The sequence below is a fragment of the Stegostoma tigrinum genome, chromosome 2 (assembly GCF_030684315.1).
Source record: "Stegostoma tigrinum isolate sSteTig4 chromosome 2, sSteTig4.hap1, whole genome shotgun sequence".
Classification (NCBI taxonomy): domain Eukaryota; kingdom Metazoa; phylum Chordata; class Chondrichthyes; order Orectolobiformes; family Stegostomatidae; genus Stegostoma; species Stegostoma tigrinum.
Window position 1 is genome coordinate 21,934,517 of NC_081355.1, and position 26,017 is coordinate 21,960,533.

The window sequence follows — 26,017 nt, forward strand, 5'->3', positions numbered from 1 at the left end:
GGTTTGTTTCTATGTTGTACGACTCTACAATGGCCAGTTTACAGGAGACTGTGCAAGCGAGTTTTGAGAAGATTTGTAGCTCAGGTTGCATTTCTGGATGTGAGTTTGCTCATTGAGCTGTAAGGTTAGTTTTCAGATGTTTCGTCACCATTCTAGGTAACATCAATGAGCCTCCGGTGAAGCCTGTGCAACTAATTCCTGTGGTTCTGCTGTGCCATGTGAATGTAGTGGAATGAAACCTCTGTGTTTGTGCCCCTTGTTGCAGACTGCACCCTAATTTGCAGTACCAGAGTCATGTGCATAGTAGAGGGTGGGTGTGTTGCCCCTTGAAGGGGACCTTTGTTCCACCTGTCCGAAATCAATATGCCCAGTCTGTGACACAGCACTGACCCAAGAAGGGACTCCAAAATAAATCACCCATTTCACAGCTGACATTGTCTAGTGCAGGTCCTGCGGAAGCCTACCAAGAACTTAAAGAATTTCAGGGAATTCCTATTGAAAACGAGGAAGTTGGTGGCAGGCTAAAAACTATCTTTACTTGCCCTCCCACAAATGTTGTAGTTTTAAGGGTAGGGGTAAATGGAGCGAAGTCCTGATGGATGTGGTTCCCAGCTAAAGTTCTTGAGCTCCAGGAATCATGTCAGAATATCATTGTGCAGAAGTCAAGAAAAAAGGCAAATTTACCAATATTCATTATATCCCAGAGAGGAGTGTGTATGTCAAGTGAATCCAAGAAAGGTTCTGTTCCTTTCTGGTAGAAAGTGTTGCTTTTCCATCCAGGGAACTCTCAATGGGATTGTAGGCCATATGATGCTCCCCTAAGTAGCCAGTAAGCAATCAACATTAATGAATTTAATTTTGTTGTTAGCAGGAGACCGAGCTGAGGATGTTGAAAATGAGGACAAACTGGTGAACCAACAATCTATTGATGAAGCAACACTGGAGATCAGAGTAACTCAAATTTCAGTCAAGTGTACAGAACCAAAGGAGAAGAGAATGTCAGAACTAGAAGTCTGTGGATTGGCTCAGTCACCGACCTGTTAAATATCATGAAGCGACATCCTAAATGTGCCAGGAAACGTAGTGTCACAGACTCACTTGCTCGCACTGTCTTGGCCTTTTAAATAGCTGTCTAACTACTGCACTGAAAGTTTTTTTTTAAGAGTGGCTGATGTTTATAATTGGAAAAAGAAAACTACAGGAGTAGTTCTGAGTTGAAAATTAATAGCTTATCTGCAAAGTATGTAGTTAGCAGTCTGATTTCAGACTGGAGGCAAAGAAGCAGTATCCACTTTTGTGCTGTTGAACTGGATGTGAAGTAAGATTCTTGTCTGCTTTGTTCCCCAGCTGATGACCTGCTTGTATAAGGCAGAGGTGGAGCTCAGACCAGCAGAAAGTCCTGCTTTGATCCACTTGCATCATGTGCTGCATTCATCTGCACCACTTCATTGTGTTCCTCTTCGTGTTGATGCTAGCTGTATCCTTGTGTCAGGATACGCTTGCTGCGTCGAAGATTAGATCTTACTTTGTGACAGTCTTAGTTGTTGTGTCCTGTTGAAAACTGACCTCGAGGAACTTTGTATTGTTATTCAGGAGGACTAACCCAAGAGAAGGAAACTGCCGCCAGTGTTTCACTTCCTGCACTGTTGTTTATTAATAGTTAAACACAGTTGGAAAGAGGGGCCAGACTGACAAGGTGGAATTGAGATTCTTTTGACTATGCTGACGGAAACTGTAGGGAATCAGCTAGTCTTTCGAAGGGAATGGGATGTTGTAGAATTTTTCTACTGTCTTGCCACGTTTGGTTCTTATTATATGGCTGGCCATTAGTGCCAACTCAAATGCACTACATGCATCGACCGGTTTTGCTGCTGTTCATTATTTTGTTGCCGGACTAGGTGAGCAACATCCTGGAACTGCAATGCAATGGAATCCAGTTCATATCTTTCTGTATTTTAACACAGCAAACATCTAATCCAGTCTGCCAAACCTGGTTCTCATCTGAAAGGTGTACAACGAGTGACTAATGGCAAAATTGCATGCCTTTATGTTTTAAGCATTATCAGTCATAAATATTGTAGTCTTTAGACAGTTTTCAGTGTTACATTTTGTATAATTTTGTTTGTATTGTAATATTAAGAACTGTCTATGATGCATTTAACTACTTTTATAGACTTTCATTAACCTGGCTTATATGAATGTTATGAACACATCAACATTATGAATACATTTACAGCTCACGACTGACTGTTTCCATACCTTGTGTGTACAAAGCGATGGGTGGGAATGGAAGAGTAGTACTGATCACTCAAGTCTGTTGTAAAATGAACACATTATGAAAATACTGGAGATGCTGGAAATACTCAGCATCTGGGGAGAGAGAAGCAGGAAATGTTTCAAGGCAATGATGCAAGGTCATTGACCTAAGACATTAAATTTTGTATCTCAAAAATACTGTATGTTTTTCACCAGTAAATAAAACTATTAGGAATGTAAAGAATATTTTAGTGTAAGCATCAGGAATAAGGGGATGTTCCCTTTTTGGAGTAAAATGGTAAAATCCTTTTAGATTTCAGGATAAAAAAGGTTTGGGTTGAGTTGTTAAGGGGGCCAAGTTTGGATTTTTGAAAAGCATTCCCTTTGGTCATGATTGAAGTAACATTTGTTTTATTTTGCTGACTGAAGACTGTTTGATTTCTAGCTCTTCTAGCCACAGTTCAACTTTTCTTCCTCTCACAGTCCAAAACTTAAACTGAATTTAAAGAATAGAGCAGTTTAAGATGAAGAAAGTTAATCTTTTATTCTGCATTTGGTAAACTAAACATTTTGTTCAAGTGATTTAATCTCTTTCAGATCATGCTGTTTCACTTAATATATTAACCAGATGGGTAGCAATGCAATAGTGAATAATTATAAACATTTGATTGTTTACAACATGGTGGGTTATTTAATAGGTAGACTTAAACAGCTGCACATAGTGCTGTTTTCAGTCAGAAGATCGTGTTCAACTTCCATACTGTGGATTTGAGCTCACAATCTTAAAGAGCAGTCACTCAGTATCAAACTGACATGTGAAACAATAACTGTCCCTGCTCTCTTAAAAGCCCAAAAGATTCTACGGGAGTCACCCAGAAGTGGGGAGGAATTTTCTCCAGAGCCCTGGCCAATATTTATTCCAAGTGTGGAATTTTCCAGTGTGAAAATTGGCTATATTTCCTTTATTAAAACATTTGTGTGTTTGTGATTTGAAAGGTGACTTCTTTTCCTTTGGTACAAAAATGTTACTATGATCTGTCCAGATAAGAGCATCTGCAGTTGAACTATGGAAATAACTAGGGCTAAGTGCAAAGCACAAGATAATCTGACTGACCTGGCTACGTAAAAACGCTGAACAAAATAAATTCTGCACAACAGAACACGAATGACAGAAGCTGACTTTTTCATAATTCAAGATTTATATACAGCCTTGAATAGAGAAGTTCCTATGTTTCCAGTCATGAAGTAAAAGTTTAGTATCTTTTGTAATGAAAATTCAATTTTCCCACAACCAGTGTGTGGAAGCATGACCTGAACTTTTATACATGCTAAATACCAAAAGATGATTAAAAAATATAATCTGCAATAGAAATAGATACAGCTGACTTTAGAATCACCAGACCAGCATCCACTTTTTATAAAAAGATTGATTTGTATGATTACAAATATTTACTGTTCTTTACAATATACATTGCACATGTCCCTAAGTTGCAGAGCCAGTCCAGTAAACATCAACAGCTGCTTTTCAGGTAGGTTAAGAGATCAGTTTCTGTACTTGCATCATCCTGTAAAGAGCTGGCAACAGAGTTTTCAACTGAGTACTTAAAATCTATTCTGATTAACTGATTGCAATCCTGGGAATAAACAGCTGCAAATTAAATTGCAAAAGACTCCCAGTTATATTCTACAGTAAAAATATGTACATTGATCATAAAAACATAATTCCTTCATTTTTCCCCCAAAAAGTATGAGACTTGAACGACTTTGGAAGTACAGGAACCTTCCCCAGCTATAACCATCTCCATTTAGACTCTCTCAAAGATGTATGAATACATTCCATTAGTGCCTGAGAAGATGTCACTTTTTCTAAAAAAGCTTTTTTTTTAGGCATGTCCATGATTCAAGAGTAAAAGTGCTCATTACAGTCTTCATTTCACTGTAACTGTGAAATCTTGAGTGGAATGATACTATGGAAGTCTAAGAAAAAAGGGCCTTCCTGAGCAGGCAGGAAGGTCGTTGGGATGACATTGTAAACTCCTGTAGGGACTCGCTCAACTTCCAAGTAACAGAATCCACATCTGCAGGAAGAAATACACATGGTCATCGTCAAATAAGTATATCTGATTAGATTTGTGGTTTACTGTACAAATCTGAAATCTAACACATCAGGCAGTCAGTGAGAATCATAGGAGCACAGAAAATACCTCATGAGTTAAACACATGAGCATCTGCTGTAAAGAGAGGGAGGAAATGTGGTGGGACAAGTGACAAACATAGAACTACTAGGAAGAAGAACAAGGCGGCAAGACCCAATGAAAAGATGCAGTGTTAAGATAGTTGAAGGTACCAGGATTGGGAAGACTGAAAGGTGATTGAGAGGATGGGACAGAGGGTGATGAAACAGCATGGTGGCTACCCCAGGTAAAACAGGAGAAGCTGAAGGACCGAAAAACTGTTATCCATGAAATAAAAGACAGACCTGATATATCTAGCACCTTCCACAGCATTCCAATACAATTTACAATTAATGAAATTGTACTGTACTACCTTAATGTAGAAACCATGGCAGCTAACATTTCTGGATGTGGATCTTTGCTACATGCAAAGAGATATTAACCAGTTAACCCTTCTGTGGAATATTGATAGAGGGATAAAGATTGCCAAGGATACCAAGAAGAACTGTGCTCATAAAATAATGCAATCATCTAGGAAAGTAGCCCAGGACAACCTGACTTCATTGATGCTACTCCCTCAACTTTGCAGCAGGAGTGCAAGGGTGGAGCATAGGCTCAAATCTCTGGAGTGGAGTTGAAGCCACAACCTTGGAGTGGCTGACACTTCAACAAAAAAAAGGGTAGGAAAGTGAGTTATGAAGACGACACAAGGAGCCTACAAGAGTATCTAGATAAATTACGTAAGTGGGCAAAGACTTGGTAAATGAAGTACAATGGGAGAAAATATGAAATTGCCTATTTTTGGCAGAATGAATAAAAGTGCATATTATGTAAGTGAGAAGTTACATAGCCGAGGTGCAGAGGGATCTGGGTGTTGCAGTGCATGAATCACAAAGTTAGTATACAGGTACAGCAGGAATCATGAAAGCTAATAAAGTTTTTTGGGAGGGAAATTGAATGTAAAAGTATGGTGATTATGTTGCAATCATACTGGGCATTAGTGAGATGACATATAAAACGCTGTTTATAGTACTAGCCACCATACTTAAGAGTTGGTGTTGGAAGCAGTTCAGGAAAGACCTAGGAGACTAATATTTGGAATTAGTGGATTGCCTTAAGGGGAAAGGCTAGGCCTCTATCCTATGGAGCGTAGAAGAGTCAGAGGCACTTAATTGAAACACAAGATCCTGAGGGAACTCAACTAACTCGTTGTCAAAAGGATGCTTCCTCTTCTGGGAGTATCGAGAACTAGGGATTATCATTTAAAAATGAGGGTCTCCCATTAGAGAGAGAGAGGGAAACAGTTTTTCTCTGAATGTCATGTGTCTTTAGAATTCATCAAAATGTAGTGGATGTAGAATCTTTAAATATTTGTAAGGCAGAGTCTTGATTAGCAAGAGGATGAAAGCTTGGTAGGGATATGTAGGAATGCGGAGTTGACCTTATTGAACAGCAGAGCAGGCTTAGCGAGTTCCTTGTTCAATAATGAGATACAAACGGCTGGAAAGGACTTCTGTTGCAATGGGTATGTCCTTGCCTCTGGGCTGGAGGCTCAGGTTCATGTCCCACTTGCTCCAGAGGCAAACAGAGCAATTAGGAAATATCCACAAATACATAAAAGTGACATCAAAAATCTCACTAATGCCCAGTATGATTGCAACATAATCACCATACTTTTACATTCAATTTCCCTCCCAAAAAACTTTATTAGCTTTCATGATTCCTGCTGTACCTGTATACTAACTTTGTGATTCATGCACTGCAACACCCAGATCCCCCACACATCAAAAATCAGCTCAACATTTTTCTAGTTTAAAGATCTTGAAAATGACTGAAAGCAATTATGTTATACAAGATTACAAAGTATGAGAAGGACAAATGTTGCTCCTGGTGAACGAAGAAAAGTCTCAGCCTGGAGGGAGGTGAACATTAAGTTGGAGACAGCATAGTGAAAAAATGAGGGAAACCTAAAAGGGAAGGAACAGAGCAGTAGACAGGGAACCTGGAGGGAATTGGCCTTGGAAAGGCAGAGGGTACCAGCTGGGTACATGACCTTGGTCGAACTTAGCTCTTCGTAAGGATGGATGGACATGGATAACAGGCAAGGTGGGAAAACTGAATGCAGCTGCCCTGAGAATTTAAACAAGAAAAAAGAAACTGCTGGAGAAAGTCAGGTTTGGCAGCATCTATGGAGGACAAAATTAACTTTGAGTCGTCTTTGGAATTAATTTCATTTTACTCCCAAATATTTCAGGAAGTAGCAACTAAGACAATGAGAACAAATTCCATTGACAGGATCACACAAGTGAACAAGTACCTGTAATCTCCACTGGGTTTTTTATGGAATTCAGTGTCTCCCACTGTTGAGACCGTCACCATTTCAAATCCAACACTGTATTGCCTGTGAAGAGATGAATAGTAGGTAACTAACAAAGTGTTCATGCTCAATCATTTATAAATTCATGTGGTTGATATGGCAATGCCCGATTAGAGCTTGTACCTATCTCACACCAAATCTTATTCATCCAACACCCATGCTCACTGGACTACACTGACACCTGCTCCAGTAACACTTGGATTTACAAAAGCCTCTAACTTCTGTTTTAAATACCCATTGCTTCACTTCTTCCTATCACCGTAAGCTTCTGAAGTCCTACAAAATTCTCCAAGAACTGTTTCCGAGTTTTTTTTTGTGTATCCGTCACTTTATTTATGGCACTACTGGCTGTGTTTTTAGCTGGCGAAGTTCCAAGCTCTGCAATTTCTTTCTTAAAACCCTCTGCCTCCTTTCAAAATGATCCTTAAATCTACTTTTATAAAGCTTTATGTCATCTGTGGTAATATCTCATGTATCTTGGCACCAAGTATTAGGATAAGATTTTTGTAAAGCACTGTTAGACTTTTTACTGTTTTGAAGATGTCATTACTCAGTTAACTTCCCACAGCAGTAATCTTCCCATCCTGCCATTACTGCTTTGGACTCGGAAGGAGGGGTTTCCACAAACATGGGTAGAAAGGACTAAATGTTGACCAGTATATAACATTGTAACATGGAGGAATACAAGACATGTCAGGTCAAGAAAAAGGTTAAGCCAGGATAACGTTCTACTTTTGAAGAGGACAAAGGACCAAATTAATTAACAGCAATTTTAATATTAACCAGAAATTCTTATGTAGGAGAATGGAGGTGGTGGGGGTTGTTACTGTCAGGTCTTTGTGGATTAATTCAGATGGACCAAATGGCCATCTTCATTAACATGTAACATTTAACTTTGAAGTTTCTACAATGTGAAATCACGTACATGGTATTTAGCTATTCAGCATACCAGGTTTAGACACCTATGCAGCTGACAGACATGCTCATTTCCCGAAATTATTTATACTTAATCACATCTTGAAATTAGAAGCACTGTCATTTTGACAGAGAGATTTACGGAGAGCAGAAAGACAACAGTCTGAAGAAAACAAATCACACATAAGCCTATGTTTTCTGTTCTGAAGTAGCAAGATTTATTAAGTGCATCCAGGATGTGTTTTGAAATGACAGCATGAGAACATGCTTCATTATAGCAAGTTTTTTTTTACTGAAAAGCAACAGGGATACTGAGGTAATCTCCATATTTACATGTGGATAACAAACCATTTCAAAGACTTAACAGAATGAGAATCTTTTCTCTTGGAGAAAAGAGAAAGTGGAGAAACAACTTAGAGATCCTTGCAATGATGAAAGGGTTTGATGAGGATTAGATGATGATTTCACTTGCAGATGGAATCTAAAACTAGGCATTACAAATAAATGATTGTCAGTGACTCCCTGTCTTGCCAATAAATGAAAGTCACCAATAAATTCAATAAGACATTCTGGTGGAAAAAGGTTAGCCAGAATGTGAAATCCATTATCACGTGAGATGGTTAAGGTCAATAGTATAGATGCATTTAAGACAAAGCTTGATCAACACACGAGGAACAGAATTACATAAACTAGGACGGTAAAAAGGATTACATGGAGCATAAACACTTGCACAGATCTCTAAACAGGCCGTTTCTGGGCTGTAATTTTAATATGGCATATATTAGTGTTTGATATTATTAACTTTGAAAATAAAAGCAGTTTTTTTAAAATTTTAGCAAAATGAGCAGCTCTTACTGCAATCAAAAATAAACAAAGAAACCAAATACAATTTGAAGCCAAGTTTATTTTTACTCTTTACTGACCTCGGGCCACGTAGCTCAATCAGCAATGGTCCAATTTTCTCTACACTGATTTGGTACACTGGATTCTTCTTGTAGCTGTCTCTGTAATTTCCACATCCTCCTGCACTCGGACCCTTCCACTGACCATTTACCTGGCACAAGCATACACATCGAAAAACATTATGGCTGCAATCATAGAACTTTCCGAAGAGGCATTTCAACAAAGTATTTGCAACTCTTACAGACATGTCATGAAAACAAATTAAAAAAAAAACCCTTTCATCCCTGGTTGTTCTGCTGAATCAAGGACGTGTTTTGAAACTGCAGGACGAGGTGAACAGACAAAAACAAGATTTGGAATTATTTACAGCAGCTATTTACAAGCAGTTTGAAATGCTCCAGCTTGGATTACAAAAACTTGGAAACGCACCAGTAATTAAATACATTCAGTAATTTGTATCTAACCCAACTGTCTTAATCACATTCACTTACCCTTTTCCCTAACCTGCCCACCTCCCTTCACATCATCCACCTGTCCAATTGAACTCCGAATGCGGACATAGGTTTGTACTTGATGCAAAAAGCTAATTATAGAGCCTTAATTTCTCATAAGAAATTTATCCTGCACTTTGCTCTACATTGTATATCTATGATCTTTTACAGGAAGGAACCTGCTTGTATTGATTTACATTCTCCTACTCTTTCACAATTTTAAACACCTCTCACAGACTTCCCAAAGCCTGTATCGCAATAAAATAAAGTCAACCTCTTGATAATTAAGCACAACATTCAATTTTCTGTGATTGAAGTGATACTTGATAGATTCAAGATGACTTCTGTTAATTATAAAGAATAAAATTCCTGATATGTCTGTTGTGCTGTCAACATACTTGGATTACGCAAAATAGGTGGGTTGATAATTTTAGAGTTTGAAGAAAATATTTACCTCATGAAATTTAATGGCAACTAGCCTGTACAATGACTTCTCGCACATTATTCCTTCCAAGCACACTGGGTAATTTCCACTGTAATAATTGGGAAAATGCAACGAGGCTAGCAAACTCCCCCACAGCACTTCAAGGCTCAAGATGCTATAGAGACCAAGACGGCTCAACACAGGCTTAATGAAAGTAGATGAGTTTGAAGAAAGCATCACACCCAAAACATCAATCTGTCTTCCTTTCCCAAATGTTACTGAAATGCTAATATTTTAAAAAGGTGGAGTCAGGATGAGTTAGAAAGTTCCCTCAGAGCTGCACAGGTCCAGTGGACTGGTGGGCCTGTTTCTACGTGGCAAGATTCTGTGTTGTGGAATTCAAGTATTTTCACAAAAGTATCCTTCTCTTAGTTATGATAAATACTGTCTTCTCTTCCAAGAATCTAGAACTGTTCTGACTGGCTTTACTGTGTGGTGGTTACTCATCAACTCTGAAGGAAAGGTCATCTAACAGAATAAGGCAGCTGATGGGAAAACAGTCTCTGTTTAAGGAGACATACCGAAATGCTCAGCTTTCCCTTGAACTAATAGGACGTTCACGAGCACAAGAAATGGAGTGACAGGCTAATCAGATCAGTGACTTACAGTTAGACTGATGACTCTTATTGCCATGCCTTACGCCTCCTTTAGTGGACTGTAAATTTACTGCAACTTTTTGACACCTATCTTACATCACTGGAAACATCAACTGTACTTCCAAAATATTTAAGCTTTACTAATAATTCCAGAAATCATTATATAAATACATACATTTTAAAAAATGTGACAACTGGTTGACAGAAACACTCACCCTCTTGTAATGAGTGTATGGAAATGGGATCTTTGAAAATGAATACTTGCACATGGAGTATACCTGTTAAAAGAAAAAAAACTACGATAAGAAAAAACATATTCTGTCTTTCATGTAAAATCTAGCAAGTTTTGCCAGTAGATTGACATTGAGAAAAAGAAAGTTACCACCCAGTTAAATGAGATAATACCACATAAATGATGTGTGAATCATAGTTTAGGAGGAAACTATTCAACAGTAAATTTTTCCACTGTTAGTCACACTTTTTCAAAAAGTTACCATTTTTTTCCTACTCTCTAAAAAGCACTGATCCCTCTGTAAGATCCAGTCATCTCACAATTGTGATACGAAAATCCTAACAGTGAGTAGGAATGGCCTATCCAACCTACTCCTCAAACAAGTGATTCACTCAAGCTTAGTTCTTTCCTTTCATTATACTTGCAAAATAGGGATTGTCGACTGGCTGTTGTTCCAAACTCCAACTGCTCTATCCTGGCATTATCAGTTGTAACTGGGTTGATAGCAGTTTCCACTCACTGAAAAGGTTGTGGGTTCAGGCACCACTTCAGAGAACTGACCATGCATTCGCTGAATGACATTTCACGGCAAGTTGCACAGTCCAAGCTGCTGACTTTCAGATGAGACATTTAACCAAAGCCCTGTCTGACAGTATTAAAAAACATAGGTTTCTTTAAAGGTTAAAACAACTTTTAATCAACGTGTTTGGGCAAGTGATGACAGACCTTTGCACAGGTGGGAACTGAACCTGGATACACTGTCTCAGAGGGAGGAACACCAGCACTACCCTACAACAATTCTCGATATTTTCTAATCAGCCTATTTAGAGATGGCTATATCACACCTCTCTTGCAGGTGGGGCATGAACCCAGGACTGCTGGTTCAGACGCAGGGACACACTGTGCCACAGGTGGAATGTAGCCGTTCTTAACAGTTTGCAGAAAAGCAGGACAGGTTTCCCTTTAGTCCAGAGAAAAATATTCTCTCATCAAATTCACTAAAATATTATCTGGTCACTATTTCATTGTATATGCTATTCAGATGCAGTGACTGGTGCACTGCAACAGTGACTGCACCTCTACTCAGCTGGTGGCAAAATCGTTGGGATATCTTGAGATTGTGAATGGTACAAAACATGTGCAAGTATTCTTTTCTTGGTTTCTCGAACACTGCTGCTCCAGCCCTGCCTGCTTCTTCCAGTTGTAAGTAATTCTCTCATTATTTTCCAAAAACTTATTACACCCATCTGCTTCCACTGATCCATTCATATTCCTCTATTTCTGACTCAAGTCATTCATCAGAGCCTATAGCAGGCCATTTAAATGGTCAGGGTTAAAATAAAAACTTGTTTGGCAGGTAGGTAGAAGAAGTTGCATTGTTTAATACATCGTATCTTCCAAGGACCCTGGGGTAAAAAAAAACTTCACACAACAAACAGCTTTGAAGTACACTGCAAGGTAAGAATAAATCTGGACACATCAGGCAGAGTATCAAATCGAAGTGAAATTTAACGTTCAGTTTCTAACAACAGTGAGAAAAACAGGTGGGTGCAATACCTACATACCCTCAGTGTGTAATGGATGGTGTTCTGCTTCTCATACTGAGACACCACTAAAGTAAATGTGTTTGTCCCTGGTGTTGTCAACTTGATCTTTGTAAGATAATGAGGGCTGTTTATTCGTATTCCATCAATAAAAGGTGGAGGATCACCTGTAATTGAATGCGACATATAAAAGCAATTTTCTCAAACTAAATTAAAAATTCAATGTATGCAATACAACAATCAGGATTACCTGATATCTAACTGCAATTATAGTTTAAACTTAAATTAATTAAATTACAACACTGTACCAATCTTCATGTAGTACAAGCATTGGGAAAGCAAGTCATACAGTACTCTACACTCTCCAAGCTTGCAACAAGTGACAATTTGCCTCTAAAAATAAGACATTATTAATGGAAATATGCATCTTTGGGGTGGTCACCTTGAAGATGATTTTGGGAGTTAGAACGAAAAACAACAAAGTTAAATGTGCAACCAGAAAAGTAGGTGAAAATAAGGAGGCAGCTTTCGCTATCTCTCTGCACTTCTGGTGTGAGCCCAGAATCTTAAAGCTCTGTGATGCAGATTTATTTTAATGATTAATTTACAGAGAATTTCGCGCACACCAGCATTTTTGTTCAAACATGCACTTGTCCTGTTAGTGTTGGATTTCTAGCATGGCTCTCAGGTAGTTCTGAGCTATTATTAATCATTTCATTGGGATTTTCTTCCCAGCTCCATGGAGGTGGCTTTAAAAGTGATTTTTAAAATCAACAGCACAACGTTGAGAAAAAAAATTGACCTAAGTATTGTAAATTAAGCTGCTCTGCACAATCTTTTGACTGCAACCCTTCCAAAATCATTGATGAATTACAGATTTACTTGCACAACCTGTCTACATACACTAAAGAAATGTCTTGCGTAGATGAAAATCTACCAATTTTACCAAATCCTGAACTGACCACTAGTAAACACGGTGCAGGCAGCATTCTGGAAACTACAATAACTAAGTGAGAGCATTTTAATTATATCTGAATTGCTTGTTAGATAACATGGTAAAGAGACATAATGCTGGAGGTGGAGATTTTTGGGTTGTGTCCAGACTTCCATTTCCTAGTCATTGATTCAATCTCTCTTCCTGCTCATTATCTTAAGTTTACAATTGCTCCGAAACAGCTGCCAATCCACATATCCCCTCCACTGCAGCAGCTTGTCTCCAACCTGCTTTTGCTTTCTATAGACTTGAGTATTCCAATGCTCTCCTGACTGGTTACTTACCTTGTAAAGACTTGAACTCATCCAAAACTTTGCTGCACAAGTTCCATTCACCCATAACCTCTGTCTGTTAAAATACACTGGGTTCTGAACCACAGTGCTGCCATTTCAAAATTCTCACTCATGTTTATACCCCTGTATATCTCTGCAACTTCCTCCAGTTCTACAACAATTAGATAAATATGTTTTCCTGCAGTTCTAATCTTGTGTATCGTGGATTTCCTTCGCTCCACTATTGGCAGTCATGCTTTCAGCTGCTTAGGCGCCACATCTCAGAATTTCCTCCCTAAAGATGATTTGCTTCTTTATCTTCTTTTACACGTTCTTTAAAATCTACCTCTTTGAACAAGATTTTAATCACCTTGTATCTTCTTTGCTTCTGTTAAATACTGTTTAGTAATGCTCCTACGAAATACCTTTAACATAGTATAATCTCTCAAAGTATTACATAAATGCAGGTTGCTGCAGTAGAGATTTAAAATATGCTAATCTGGCTGTTTGTGGAACCTAGATCTATACAGGCATCCTGTCAAATGTATCTACAAAAGTGAAACAACTTTAAGTCCATAAGATGATAAGACAATAGTAGCACAAGTAGGCCATTCAGTCCACGGTATCTGCTCCACCATTCAGTGATATCATGGCTGACATGATAATCTTCAATGCCACTTTCCTACCTCTTTCCCATAATCCTTTATTCCATTACAGATTAAAACTGTCCATCCCAGCCTTGAACATACTTACCTATTCAGCCTCTATCATCCTCCATTTCTACTCCCAGATCTCAATGAAATTACTAATCAAAATAAGAGTTAAAAAAGTTAAAAGAACCATCATCTTTATAGTTTATTTAAAAATTCTAAATTCACATTTCCATGGATACATGGAATGAAGACGTCATTCTAAAAGATCTGCTTGAAGCTTTTTGATTCTGTGTGCACGCCCTATATTCTATATTTCAAGTGAAAGCTAAAACAAACCATCACACTTTAGCATCTGTTATTCTCAGTTTTCCTTGTTCATCATGTGCTGCACTGCTCCACTTCTGCACAAATTACTTGGACAGTTTGCCTTGCTGGACCTTAATTTTTATTTTGCTTTGGCTTTCAATTACTTTTACGTTCCTTATTCTTGGACGCGCTATGTTACTTTTTGTCAGGATTTATGACCTACGTGCAATAACATGGCTCTAAACCACCATTATTCTTCAGTTTTAATGCAATCGTTCCACTTTAATCTTCCCAGAGCTTCTCTAAAGTCTTACTAATTCTGACATTTTGATAAATATCCTACTTACTTGGATAGTAAACCTTCTTTCCTCCAGTCTGATAAACTACCAATGTTATGAATTCTCTATTGTGAGCAAAATCATCCTGGAATGAGAATACAAATTTACTAGTCAGATTAGAGAATGAACAGATTACACATAATTCTTGTAAACCTTACAGCATAGAAAAAAGCCCACGTGCCACATCTCCGGGAGCTATCTGCTTAGTCCCATGTCCCTACCCTTTCCTACACCCTTTAAAAGAAATTCAGTACAAGTTCACTCGACTTTTAAAAATCTACAGTCAATTCTGCCTCCCTCATCACTTCTTGTAAAGCATTTCATGATCCCAAAAACTATTTCAAACAATCCTGCTCCACGATTCAATATGATCTTCTTTATAATTCAGCTTAGTATCTTGTCCCACTTTTGCCCCATACCCTTTGACTGCTTTAGCCTTAAGGCTATGCCTAACTTGTCCTTAAAAGAATTCGATGTGTTGGCGTCCTCAGTGTTTTGGCAGAGAATTTCAAGGCTGTGAAACTTGAAAGGGTGCAGAGAAGATTTAAGGATGTTGCCAGAGTTGGCGGGATTGAGCCTTAGGGAAAGGCTGAAGGATTCTGCTCCTTTCATAGGATTCTGCACCTTTCGTTAAAAAGATCGCTTTTCCTCCACAGCATTTAAAACCACACCGGTGAAGGAGCTTTGCTGCCTCAGACCACGACTTGGGAGAAACCACATTTCAAAAGGTGACCTCAACCATGAACTGGGAAAATGACAATGATACGTATGACACGCAAGCTTTTGAGCCCAAAAGCAAAGTTCCGTAACATCAGATCAATGGTCAAGTGAGACAAAAAACATTTTGCATGCCACAGAATTTAACACAACCATCTCCTCTCACAAACTTCTCTAAGAAAACATTTTGGGAAGGATGCAAGTGTTTTCTAAGAGGAAGCTGAGGGAATTTACCAGAGGGGCTCAAGACATAAGGGATTTAAGGTACAAAGTTAATGCTGGAGAAGCTGGTGTTGTTTGCCTAGCAACACGAGGGGTGATTGGAGATTGAGGTGTACAGGATTATGATAGGTTTAGGTAGGATAATCAAACAAAAGTTTTTCTCATTAGCTGATGAGACAGGACAAAAGAACATGAGTTTAAAGTTTTAGGTAATAAATGCTGGAGGGGAAGAGGGGAAAATTCAGCATGCAATTCAAAGAATGTCATTTTTTTGAGTGGCAGAGCAGACCCAAGGTGTCAAATGGTCTACTCTGCTCTTAGTTTATTTGCAACTCACTGCCAAAAACAGTAGGTGAAGCGACGATGAATGACCGCAAAAGTAAACTGGATGGGTACTTGAAAAACCTAAACTTGTAGGGCTACCAAACAGAGCAGAAGAATGAGATTAAGTGGATTGCATTAAAAGGTGACAGAAGTTCATAGTCTGAAATGGCCCCCCTTCTCTGCTGAAATGAATGTCTGTTTTGCATAGCACTACCATTGTATTAGATGGGATGGATTCAGAACAGAAGCAACAAGGCAAAACTGGACAAACATGTTACACTGCGGGCCATCAGCATCAGAATCATATTCCATCACGACCTGTGTCCTCTCGTCCAGTTCTAACAATGCTGTCTAACCAGGGTATCAATCCTGGCTGAATAAGAACATCGAAAAACAGAAGTAAAGCATAATTCAAAAATGAGGTATCAACTCAGCGAAGCTACACCACAGATTTACATGCAAGATAAATGCTGAAAGAAGCAAGCTACATCAATTATAGCCCTAAAACCAACTGATGAATCAAAGCTTTGCAGTTCTGTAACATCCAGTCACAAACATTAGACGATTAAACAAACAATGGGTGGAGAAGGCTACATAAACATCCCATCAATGATGGGGAGGTCCTGCACATCTGTGCAGGATAAGACTGAAGCATTTGCAACAACCTTAAACCAGAAGTGATAATTTGATGATCTGTATCAGCCTTCTTTAATGTCCTTGTCATCACAAAAGCTAGACTCTAGTTAATTCAATTAATTCCATATTATATTGTGAAATGCTTTGTGCAATATATAGCAAAGGTTAATGGCCCCAGCAATTCCAGCTATAGTGATGACATCTTAAGCTTCAGCACTAGCTATGGTCTTCGCCAAGTTGTTCCAGCATAGCTGCAACACTGCCATCTACTTGACAAAGTGAAAAATTGCTGAGTTTTCTTGTCCTTGGCAGACCAAACCCAATCCACTCAATTACTGTCGCACAGGCTAAACTTAATTATCGAGAAAGTGATGGAAGGTGTTGTCAATGGAGTTATCAATCCATCTTGTGGCACAGTGGTAATCTGTCTACCCGTAGACCAGAAGGCCTGGGCTCAAGTCCCATCTGCTCCAGGGGGCGTGTAATAACATCAGTGAAGAGATGGATTAGGAAAATAGGTTTTTTAAAAAAAGATTGCTCAGCAATAACCTGGCCAGCAATGCTCAGTTTAGGTTCCATTGAAGACTTCATTTCAGACCTCAAAACATCCACGGTGTAAACATGGACAACAGAGCTGAAATTCAAATTGAGTTGTGTATCATTACCCTTGACAGTAGGTTGCATTTGATTGAATATAGCATCAAGGCGCCTTACTAAACTTGAAATCAATTGGAAATCAGGAAGAAAACTCTCCTACGTTTATAATCATACAAAGCACAAAATAATTTAGCTGTATTGTTGAAAATTCAATCATCCTAGACTCAGCTCCTCAAGGCAATATCATACATCCAACCATTTTCACCTGCTTCAAACACTGACTATTCTTCAATCGTAAATGGATCAAAACTGGAGATGTCCATCGACAATTGTTCATATTCAGATTGATTTGCAATTTCCTGGATAAAGCAGTTCACACTTATATTCAATAAGGCCTGAATAATATTCAGGTTTGGGGGCTGAAAAGTGGCACACAATTATTGTGACACAGAGGTTCCAGACAGAAGAATCTAAGCACCTTTCTTTGACACATAACAGCATTATCATCTTGGAATATCCCATCATCAACATGCAGTTATGTTTTTCCTTAGTTTGCAGGATGTGTGCATCACTGGCTGGGTCTGCATTGATAGACCATAATTGCCCAAGAGGAGGATTAAGAGTAAATCAGTGGTGTGGGTCTGGAGCTTGTATGTCAAACCAGGTAACAAAAGACTTCCTTTCCTAAAGAACATCAGTGAACCAGATGGTTTTTACAACAATCAACAGCAATTTCATTGTTGCCATTAGGCTAACATTTCAGTGCTATTTGAATTTAATATCTACTGCAGTGGGATTAGAAAACCAAGTTCCCACAGTATTGCTCTGGGATTCTGACTTATTAGTCTAGGGATAGTACCACTCTGCCACTGCCTCTGCTGGTGGGAGGTGGTAAGAGGGCAGGGGTTGCAAAGGATCACCACTTCCCATTTCACAACTGCATGTGGACCATCTACAAAATGCAGAACACATCACTAATAACATGTGCCACAACTTGCCAAAGCTTCTTGAACAGCACTCTCCAAAATGTGGAATTTCTTTTCCCCACCTAGAAAGATACAGCAGCGGGGACATGACAGCATCACCACCTGCAAGTTCCTATCCAAGTGTAACGCCATTCAATTCTGAAACATATCCTTCCTTATCACTGCTGGATCAGAATGCTAGAACTCCCAACCTAACATAGTGGGAGTATCTAAACTATGCAGACTGCAGCAATTCAAAAAAAATAGTCCACCACTGTCACCTCCAATGCAATTAAAAATGGGCAATAAATGGTGGACTAACTGTTGATGCTCACGTTCCGTGTGTGAAAGTTGTCCACTTTACAAAAGTCATAGTGGCCTTCTTCAACCTTCAAATACACAAACTAATCCAAAACATTTAACTTCCATAAGGGAACAGTTTAAAGACAAAGTAAATTAAAATGGATAAGAAAACAGCTTGCCAACTCCGGAACCTCATTAAATCACAACTAACTTACACACTGAGCTCTCAAACAACAACTAAGAATTATATTCACAAGGCACTGAAATGATTCAAAGCAACCAAGAAAAACTACTGAAACTGCACACAGAGATGGAAAGACCAAAAAGTGTAAAACACTATAAACCTTCCATCAGATTAAATCATTATTTCATCAGCACAGACTTGATGGGCTGAACAGCCTTAATCCCTGCTCTAACCATTCTGAAATTTTATATAAAGCTTTGCAAATAACATTCTAACGTGGCAGTAAAGCAATACATACAATGTATAAAGAACTTACAGTCAGAACAGATAGGAATGCCTTTCAGATGTTCCAATTAGCATTTGGATTAAGATGCCATATTAGGATTTAACTAAACTAAGGCAGGTAATCAAATGTCTCATCATTCTCTACTGCCTACTTACCTTATCAATAATGTGTCTAGTCAGTAGAACCCAAACTGCAGCACCACCTTGTGGACACTGCACCTCCAATTTGTATTGCGGATTGTTAGCCAGGCTGTACGCATCCTTCACAGGGCCTTGCTTTGCATCCCAAGTACTGGGGGAATAAGAATAAAAATACCCTTTTCTGAGTCGTGCTCGTAACGTAAACAAAGTCTTACGGGTTCACAACATCCATAGATTTTGCAGTCAAGTGGATTTGCTCAACTTCCAGTTCTTTTCTATGTGATATATAATACTTTAGCCGGAGAAAATTCTCAGGCAGGGCTGCAAACAAGTTGCAAACCTGCTCATACACCTGTTCCAACGATTTAAATTGAGTCTCATTCTTCATTTGAGACTTAAAACATTCACACCACAATCGCATCAAGGCTGCAGTTTGTATCATGCTCAAGATACACTCAGCAACTCAAAGTAGTATCCTACCACTCCTCCTCTGGAGCAGGTAGGTATGGGCAATAAGTGCTGACTTCATTAGTGATGCATATAACCCAATAAATTAAGAAAAAAACCTGGGAAAACCTGGTCTCACATTACCAGACCAGTGAAGATGAAGAATTCACCACTGCAGAAATGTCAGCAAATCTTAATGCAATGGCATACAAAGCTGACACATCCCTAATACCTTTCACATTGCCTCAGCTATCAAGACAATACTATCATGATATAATGTGAAAAAAAAAGAATTAGGCAGCCGTTTTAAACCTACCAGTGATAAATGGCGGACAATGTTGAAATGCAAGTTACTTATGGGTTATTACATAAACAACAGCTGATCTTTTCATAGCTTTGTTCATTGTAATGCAGGGTGCAAGCTAGGCAGAGGAACAGTTGGATGAAAACAGAAAAATGAGGCAAGCAAAATGGAGTAGTTGATAGGAAGCAGATGGACCAGTATGTTAGCCAAGACGGCCAGAACTTCAAAAGTACACTTGAAAGGCAGAGATCTGAGGCGGTGATCTGAAGGGGTGATCCTGGTCAGCTCGGAGAGAGAGGTAATTTGTGTCAGGTACAGAATTTAAAAAAGAAATAAAGTATTTTTTTTGCAAAAGTTAAAACTAGAAATAGACAATAAAATAAGATTCTTTGGATCAGATTGGTCCATGCTAGTCACAAAACATGATTGATGGATCTTTAATATAATAAGATCACCACACTATTAACTAATATTGCCAATAGAAAATGTCTCGCAAGGTCATGGAGGAATTCATTTGCCAGATTCTCAAGAAGAATCTCAGCAAAGGGAAACAAATTGTTTAGGTGGAGACTACTTTAGATTGCTCTATTCAAACAATCACGACAAATGTTAAAACCAAAATACTTGCAGATGCTGGAGAGCTAAAACAAAAAATACAAAGTGCTGGTGAAACTCAGCAGGTCTAGCAGCATCTATGGAGAAGGAAGTAAATTTAACATTTCAAGTCCATTGTAACTGCCTGAAATAGTCTAGCAAAACACTCAATTATATCCGATTGTTACACAGAATGACTACCTTGTTCTGTAACAGTTTGAGAAGGCTCTCCACCTTTTCAGCACAACTGGAGACTCGTGAAAATTTGCTGGCCTTGCCAGAACCACCCACATTCTCATACCAAACTTTAAAAATTCTTAAAGCACTTCAAAATTATTTTTTAGGCACTACTACTCTCTTCATTGGTAGGAGTATCCAAAAACTTAAAAGGTGCAACATTTCAAAATTCGCAAAGGAGGGGAAATGGCCACTGGATTTGGTGGAGTTGTGCTGAATGTTAGCCAGGTAGCTGAAAGAATTCCTAGACCTGCTGTAAACCACAGCATGAGATTTTTGATGCCAATCTCAAGTGGCAGGCAGGACTTTAATTTAACACTGTACTTGCTATCAATGCGCAACTTCATGCGTAGAAGGTCAGGCACTACCCTCAGATACAAAAAACATTAAGCTTTGCAAGGCATCCTTGTTGACTAACCTGTGAATATAGGTTGACTCTTTGAACAGTGCAGGATTCCAGCTTAGGTAAATAACGTCATAATGTTGGCAAAGGTCCTCCCAGTTGATCCAAAATATTCCTGTAACGTGCAAGAATGCATAAAGAATGTCATCGCCACTTTCAATTTGACATATTGAACAAAATAACAAACTGCAGTGTTGGCAACTTGTAATGCTTCAGATTCTTGGACTTAGTATCATTACTTATGACAGATTATCTGAGTATTGGGTTCCAGAAGGAGGAAAGGAAGGCAAGAAGGATCAGATAAATTCTGTTTAAAGATTTCTATCCACTGATATAAATGGGCAGAAAATTGGACGAGCTTCTTTAAGAACATGCAGTCCTGCTACGATTTTCTTCTTTAGCTTCCGTTCAGGAAACCCTTAATGTTCAAATGCTACAAAAGAAAATCTGCACTATGTAAGACATAAGGAGAGTCCCATAAACAATAAAGAAATAAAACTGTTGTGTTAATACTAGAAACAAGGGAAAACCATCGTATCAACAGTGCCATACTCCCAATACCACAGGAGATTGAAGTACCATTGTCAAATTTCTGTGCTGTTTTAGGATCAAAGTTCAAATATTTCTGGAGAGCTAGGGTCCAGCTTTTCTCATCTTTATCACTATATCGGCCTTTCCATCGTAAATGGCTCCAGGGATTTTTGAGCTGAAGAAATTTAGAACCCTAAAATAAAGCAAAGCAATCTAATCACTTAAGCAATGTACAAATTCTGAACAACACTTAGTACATGTCACTTTCCTAATGAACGTGCGTAACAAACTTAGAAATGGCTACAGAAGAAACAATGTAAAGAATAAACTAATTCATTTTCGAGAAGTGTTTTCAATACTTCAGCAGCTTAGTCTTTGTCTACAGGTCTCAGCTTGAGATGAGAATATATCATCCAATGTTTGGTACTTCCCATGGACATTTTTCGAAGTTTATTTCTGGAAATGCAAACTTAATAGAAACTGAGAATAGCTACATGGTTTCCTTATGACGCTGCATAACAAGAATCAAGATCAAATGTAATCTTCAGACTAAACAGGGTTAGAAGCAGAAGAGATAATGCAGACATAATTCAATCCTAGAAAGTTTAGCACAAGAATCTACGATCACAGTCCGGTACAGAACTGACGGAGTACCACACAGAATAGTGCTGTCTTTTAAATGGTAAACCATGGCCCCTTCTGTTCTCACAGGTGGACACAGAAGTGCCCATGTTGAACACTGTGCCACCATCAGCAAACAAAATAAACTAGTAACTATCGCTCTGCTGCTTGGCAGAGCCTTACAGTTGTACACAATTGGTTGCTGCATTTCCTAAATAACAATTGCAGCTGTTGTTCACAAAGCATTTCATTGGCTGTACAGTGCTTCTGGATGAGTTGAGCTCATAACAGGCACCATATAAATTCAAGATATTCTTTAATTTGATATTTCCATCATAAATTGCTATCAGCATAGCTGGGTGGGAACTCACCTTCCTAAACTTGCCATTCCTGCCACAGTTGGAAAAACAGACTCTTCAAGTTGGGGGAGAAAGGAAAGAGTATTGTGGCAAGTTTACATTATTAATTCCTATGATTAGTTTTATTATAGAATCAAGTTATGAGGAAACATTCTTAAATACCAGATGATAATTGAAGAAGAAATATACATATTAAGATCAGATGTTACATTAATTATGAAAACAACGTGAGATTGAAGCCAACCCACATGTGCATTCAGTTACAGTAATGGAAGTGGAAAAACCTAAAGACATGAGTCTCTTCTATCAGACTACTATAGCAGCAGAATCCAATACCACTCACCAGAATCATTTCCTTTGGCCACTCCTGTCATTATCTAAGGTACACATCTCCACCATCTAATGGGCACTAAACAACAATGCTTTACTTCACCATTAAACCATGAACGAAATACTTTCATTTCTGTGCAACATTTAAAATATCTCCTTAAAGGCAAGTGTTAACCAATAAGAGATGTCAACAATTTTACTGTTGATTTCACAGAGTTATCAGACTTGGTATACTTCAGTAAACCCAAGCGCAGCTATACCAGTTCATTAATAATTCAATGCATGAAACCATAAAATTAAGTTGTTATTTTCAATGAATAGAGTTAGTCCTGTAGTCAGTACAGGTATGAAATTGCCACCATCAGATTTAACCTTGGGCAACTAATTTACATACTAATTTAGCAATACGTTCAGTGTCTTCAGCAACAATGTAGTTGAAAAGCAGCAGAAACTCCGACAGCACGAATGGATTCACTTCTGCAACCTCAACATGTGCCAAGTTAGAAGAGGTTAAGAAATGCTTTTTAAACTCTTCATCAAGTTCAGTAGTGATACTGATAACATGTTAAATCAGTTACCATGTCTGCTACAGGTCCATCAACAGAGACTTTATCATAACAGGAAATAGCCTGTCCCGGGGAATATTTTGTTACCTTGTACTCCCGAATGTCAAGAACAGCATATGCGTGTGTTGGTACCAGTCCCCATCGCTCTCCTTCTTCCTCACTCATAATGCCAGTTGCTGTAGTAATCAGAACATCTCCCTTGTGAAATCTGTTGGATTTGGACACAGAAAAACACAATCTTCAATGTGCTGACTGAAACTCTTCAAAAACTTTTAGTGAGACTTGGATATTATCTTAGGTTACCTTTGATATAGCATTTTGAAAGTGCCCTCATAATCAAACTTCTGATTGTCTGAATGCATCGCAATTCGCTCAGGTATCCAGCCAGTTAAAGCATGGAGATCGATGTTCTGCAGCATTTAGCAAAATGCACAATTTTACAGATTAGGGTCAAGGCCAAAGCTGAAACAGTCAAACACACTAAGGATTTCAAACCTGCTGCTATTGGTCAGGCCATATAATTCCAAACACAATTATGCTTTAATCTGATCTCTTAAACTGCACAACTCTGGAACATGAAATAAAATATAATGTTGTTTGAGAACATCAAAACCAATTTAAAAATAGAGGCTCAAGCATTTGGCTTAAAGTCATCGTTCACATTGCAGTCAAGGCTCTTGCCAAACTTATTAGAATAGATCATGGGGTTCTGCTTCAAACAACTTCCATCAATGGAAGGATTGTGGAACAAGTTGCTTACAGGTTCAAGAATTCTGGATTGCACAGTCAAGGTACCTCCAATGAATTCTTCTAGCAAACTAGAGAAAACTAGTTATTTGAGATTGAGATCAAACAGGCAGCGCAAAGCAGATTTATACCCATCAATTTTAAGTGAAATAATAAGCAGGTTTAGTCACTGTTTAACAATATCAATAGATAAAGACTAGATAATTTGATTATTTATCGAATTACAGCTTTTTAGTATCAACAGATAGATAACACAGAAAAGTTAAAATTACTACTTTATCTCTATCATCTTGCTACTGTCACTGATTCAAGAATATACCTTCAGTCCTGGATAAAACAAACTATTTTTCTCACTTCTAATAATGTACATCTGTTCAACTCCCACTATCCAATTATTTGTCATTATTATTTATTTCTTCTCTCTTTCTATGGCTTTTACACTCTCTTCATGCCATTACTCTCTAATTTTTTCCTCAGTTCGACGTCATCATTTCTTCTGCTCTTTGTGCAGTCTTTCTAGACAACTCCCAAACTGACACACACTTTTCATAACATCATGCAAATTGTGCAGGTATTTTGTACTCGCCATTTCCACTGACTGTCAGCTAAAAAAAGCCCCTGTTGCACAGCCCAAGTGTGAACAAAGTTACTGACTAATCCCACATTTAACACATTCGCAGCTCCATTCATTGACACCATTAAAGTCTGAGTTCAAGTCCCTTTAGTGGAAACGGCAACTGCTAAGTTTTAACATATGCAGGAAGTTGTGTTTCCTACAGTACAACAGTGCCTGTGCTTTAAAAACTTTTGAAATCATGGAGGCACCATGCAATGGAATTTTTCTACAAAGCAAATTACTAGCACTTCACATCACTTAATAAGCAAAACAGAAATGGAGTGAGCTGACAGCAGCTATAAATCGAGCAAGTTATCCCAGAAAAATGTATTTAATTTATTTTCTCAATGCAGTTGCAGATATGTTTGAAATTAGTTTGTCTATAACAAAGCAATTTCACAGCATCATCAAGATACCACTGGCTCTCACAGCACCAGTATTACTAGAAGATTTCATACTTACAGAATTGGAGCCTGGAAAATCATATCCTCCCATAACCTTCATGTAGGCCTTTTCGATCAAAGAAACCCAAAGCTCATTTTTGTTATTGGAGTACGAACACAGCAGGTCACCATTGTAATCCACAGGCAAATAGTCATCAATGACCACCTATTCAGAAGCAAAATTGAAAAACAGAAACAACTGGTCTTCAGTACAAGGTTTATGGCAGGCCAAATCATCCCAAACACAGACAATTACCAGGCAGTGAATGGCTGTAAACATGTGAAAGACAGTTTGCCAGCAAAACAGATCAATTAGAAACTTAAAGACAACAAGGTATGGAACTAGATGAACAAAGCAGGCCAAGCAGCATTTTAGGAGCAGGAAAGCTGATGTTTTGGGCCTAGAAACTTCTCGAAACGTCAGCTTTCCAGCTTGGCCTGCTGTGTTCATCCAGCTCCACACCTTGTTATCTCGGATTCTCCAGCATCTGCAGTCGCTATTATCTCTGACATAATTTTAACCCCACCATTAGAAACTGAACCCAGGTGCACAAGATATAGTTGGTAAATCTACTTGCAAAGACGTGTAGTAGAGCTATGTACTAGGCTATAAGATTGACAGCATCATATTGCTGCAGACTGGTTCCTGCATTTCTGATTAGCACTGCATGTCGGGACTGGTAACAATGAACCCCTCCTGGTTTGTTTAAATATCTATGTAATCCAGGGAGACAACGGCCAATACATGATCAAGATAAGATAGCACAAGTTCTCCAGCATTTAGGGAGCATTCACCAACATCGGCAGTGGCGGTGTAACAAATTTCTTCAACCATAAATCCACTAGTGAGATTGCAAACTGTGTAACAGTAATCTACAATGGACTGGGAAGGAATTAGAAATTTGCATTT

At 38.5% G+C, this 26,017-nt stretch overlaps 2 protein-coding genes across 3 annotated transcripts in view; one reads left to right on the forward strand and one right to left on the reverse strand.

Moving 5' to 3' along the window:
• LOC125461751 (SH3 domain-binding protein 5-like) overlaps positions 1 to 5,331 on the forward strand; it is a 67,676-nt gene extending 62,345 nt beyond the window's left edge. The window contains exon 9 of one of the 2 annotated variants that reach the window (XM_048550892.2): positions 869 to 5,331. In XM_048550892.2, the coding sequence (XP_048406849.1) occupies positions 869 to 1,044 (176 nt within the window). In that variant the 3' untranslated portion in view covers positions 1,045 to 5,331. The remainder of the gene's footprint in view (positions 1 to 868) is intronic. The other variant, XM_048550901.2, reaches the window with a different exon arrangement.
• The window catches only part of capn7 (calpain 7), a 38,734-nt gene continuing 16,359 nt past the window's right edge, over positions 3,643 to 26,017 (reverse strand). The window contains exons 10-21 of the mRNA XM_048550879.2: positions 25,127 to 25,273; positions 23,605 to 23,711; positions 23,389 to 23,509; positions 21,474 to 21,618; positions 20,910 to 21,009; positions 18,925 to 19,060; positions 14,545 to 14,620; positions 11,994 to 12,139; positions 10,412 to 10,474; positions 8,646 to 8,776; positions 6,748 to 6,831; positions 3,643 to 4,334 (exon numbers count right to left, since the gene is read on the reverse strand). Coding sequence (XP_048406836.1) covers positions 4,190 to 4,334; positions 6,748 to 6,831; positions 8,646 to 8,776; positions 10,412 to 10,474; positions 11,994 to 12,139; positions 14,545 to 14,620; positions 18,925 to 19,060; positions 20,910 to 21,009; positions 21,474 to 21,618; positions 23,389 to 23,509; positions 23,605 to 23,711; positions 25,127 to 25,273 — 1,401 coding nt within the window. The 3' untranslated portion in view covers positions 3,643 to 4,189. The remainder of the gene's footprint in view (positions 4,335 to 6,747; positions 6,832 to 8,645; positions 8,777 to 10,411; positions 10,475 to 11,993; positions 12,140 to 14,544; positions 14,621 to 18,924; positions 19,061 to 20,909; positions 21,010 to 21,473; positions 21,619 to 23,388; positions 23,510 to 23,604; positions 23,712 to 25,126; positions 25,274 to 26,017) is intronic.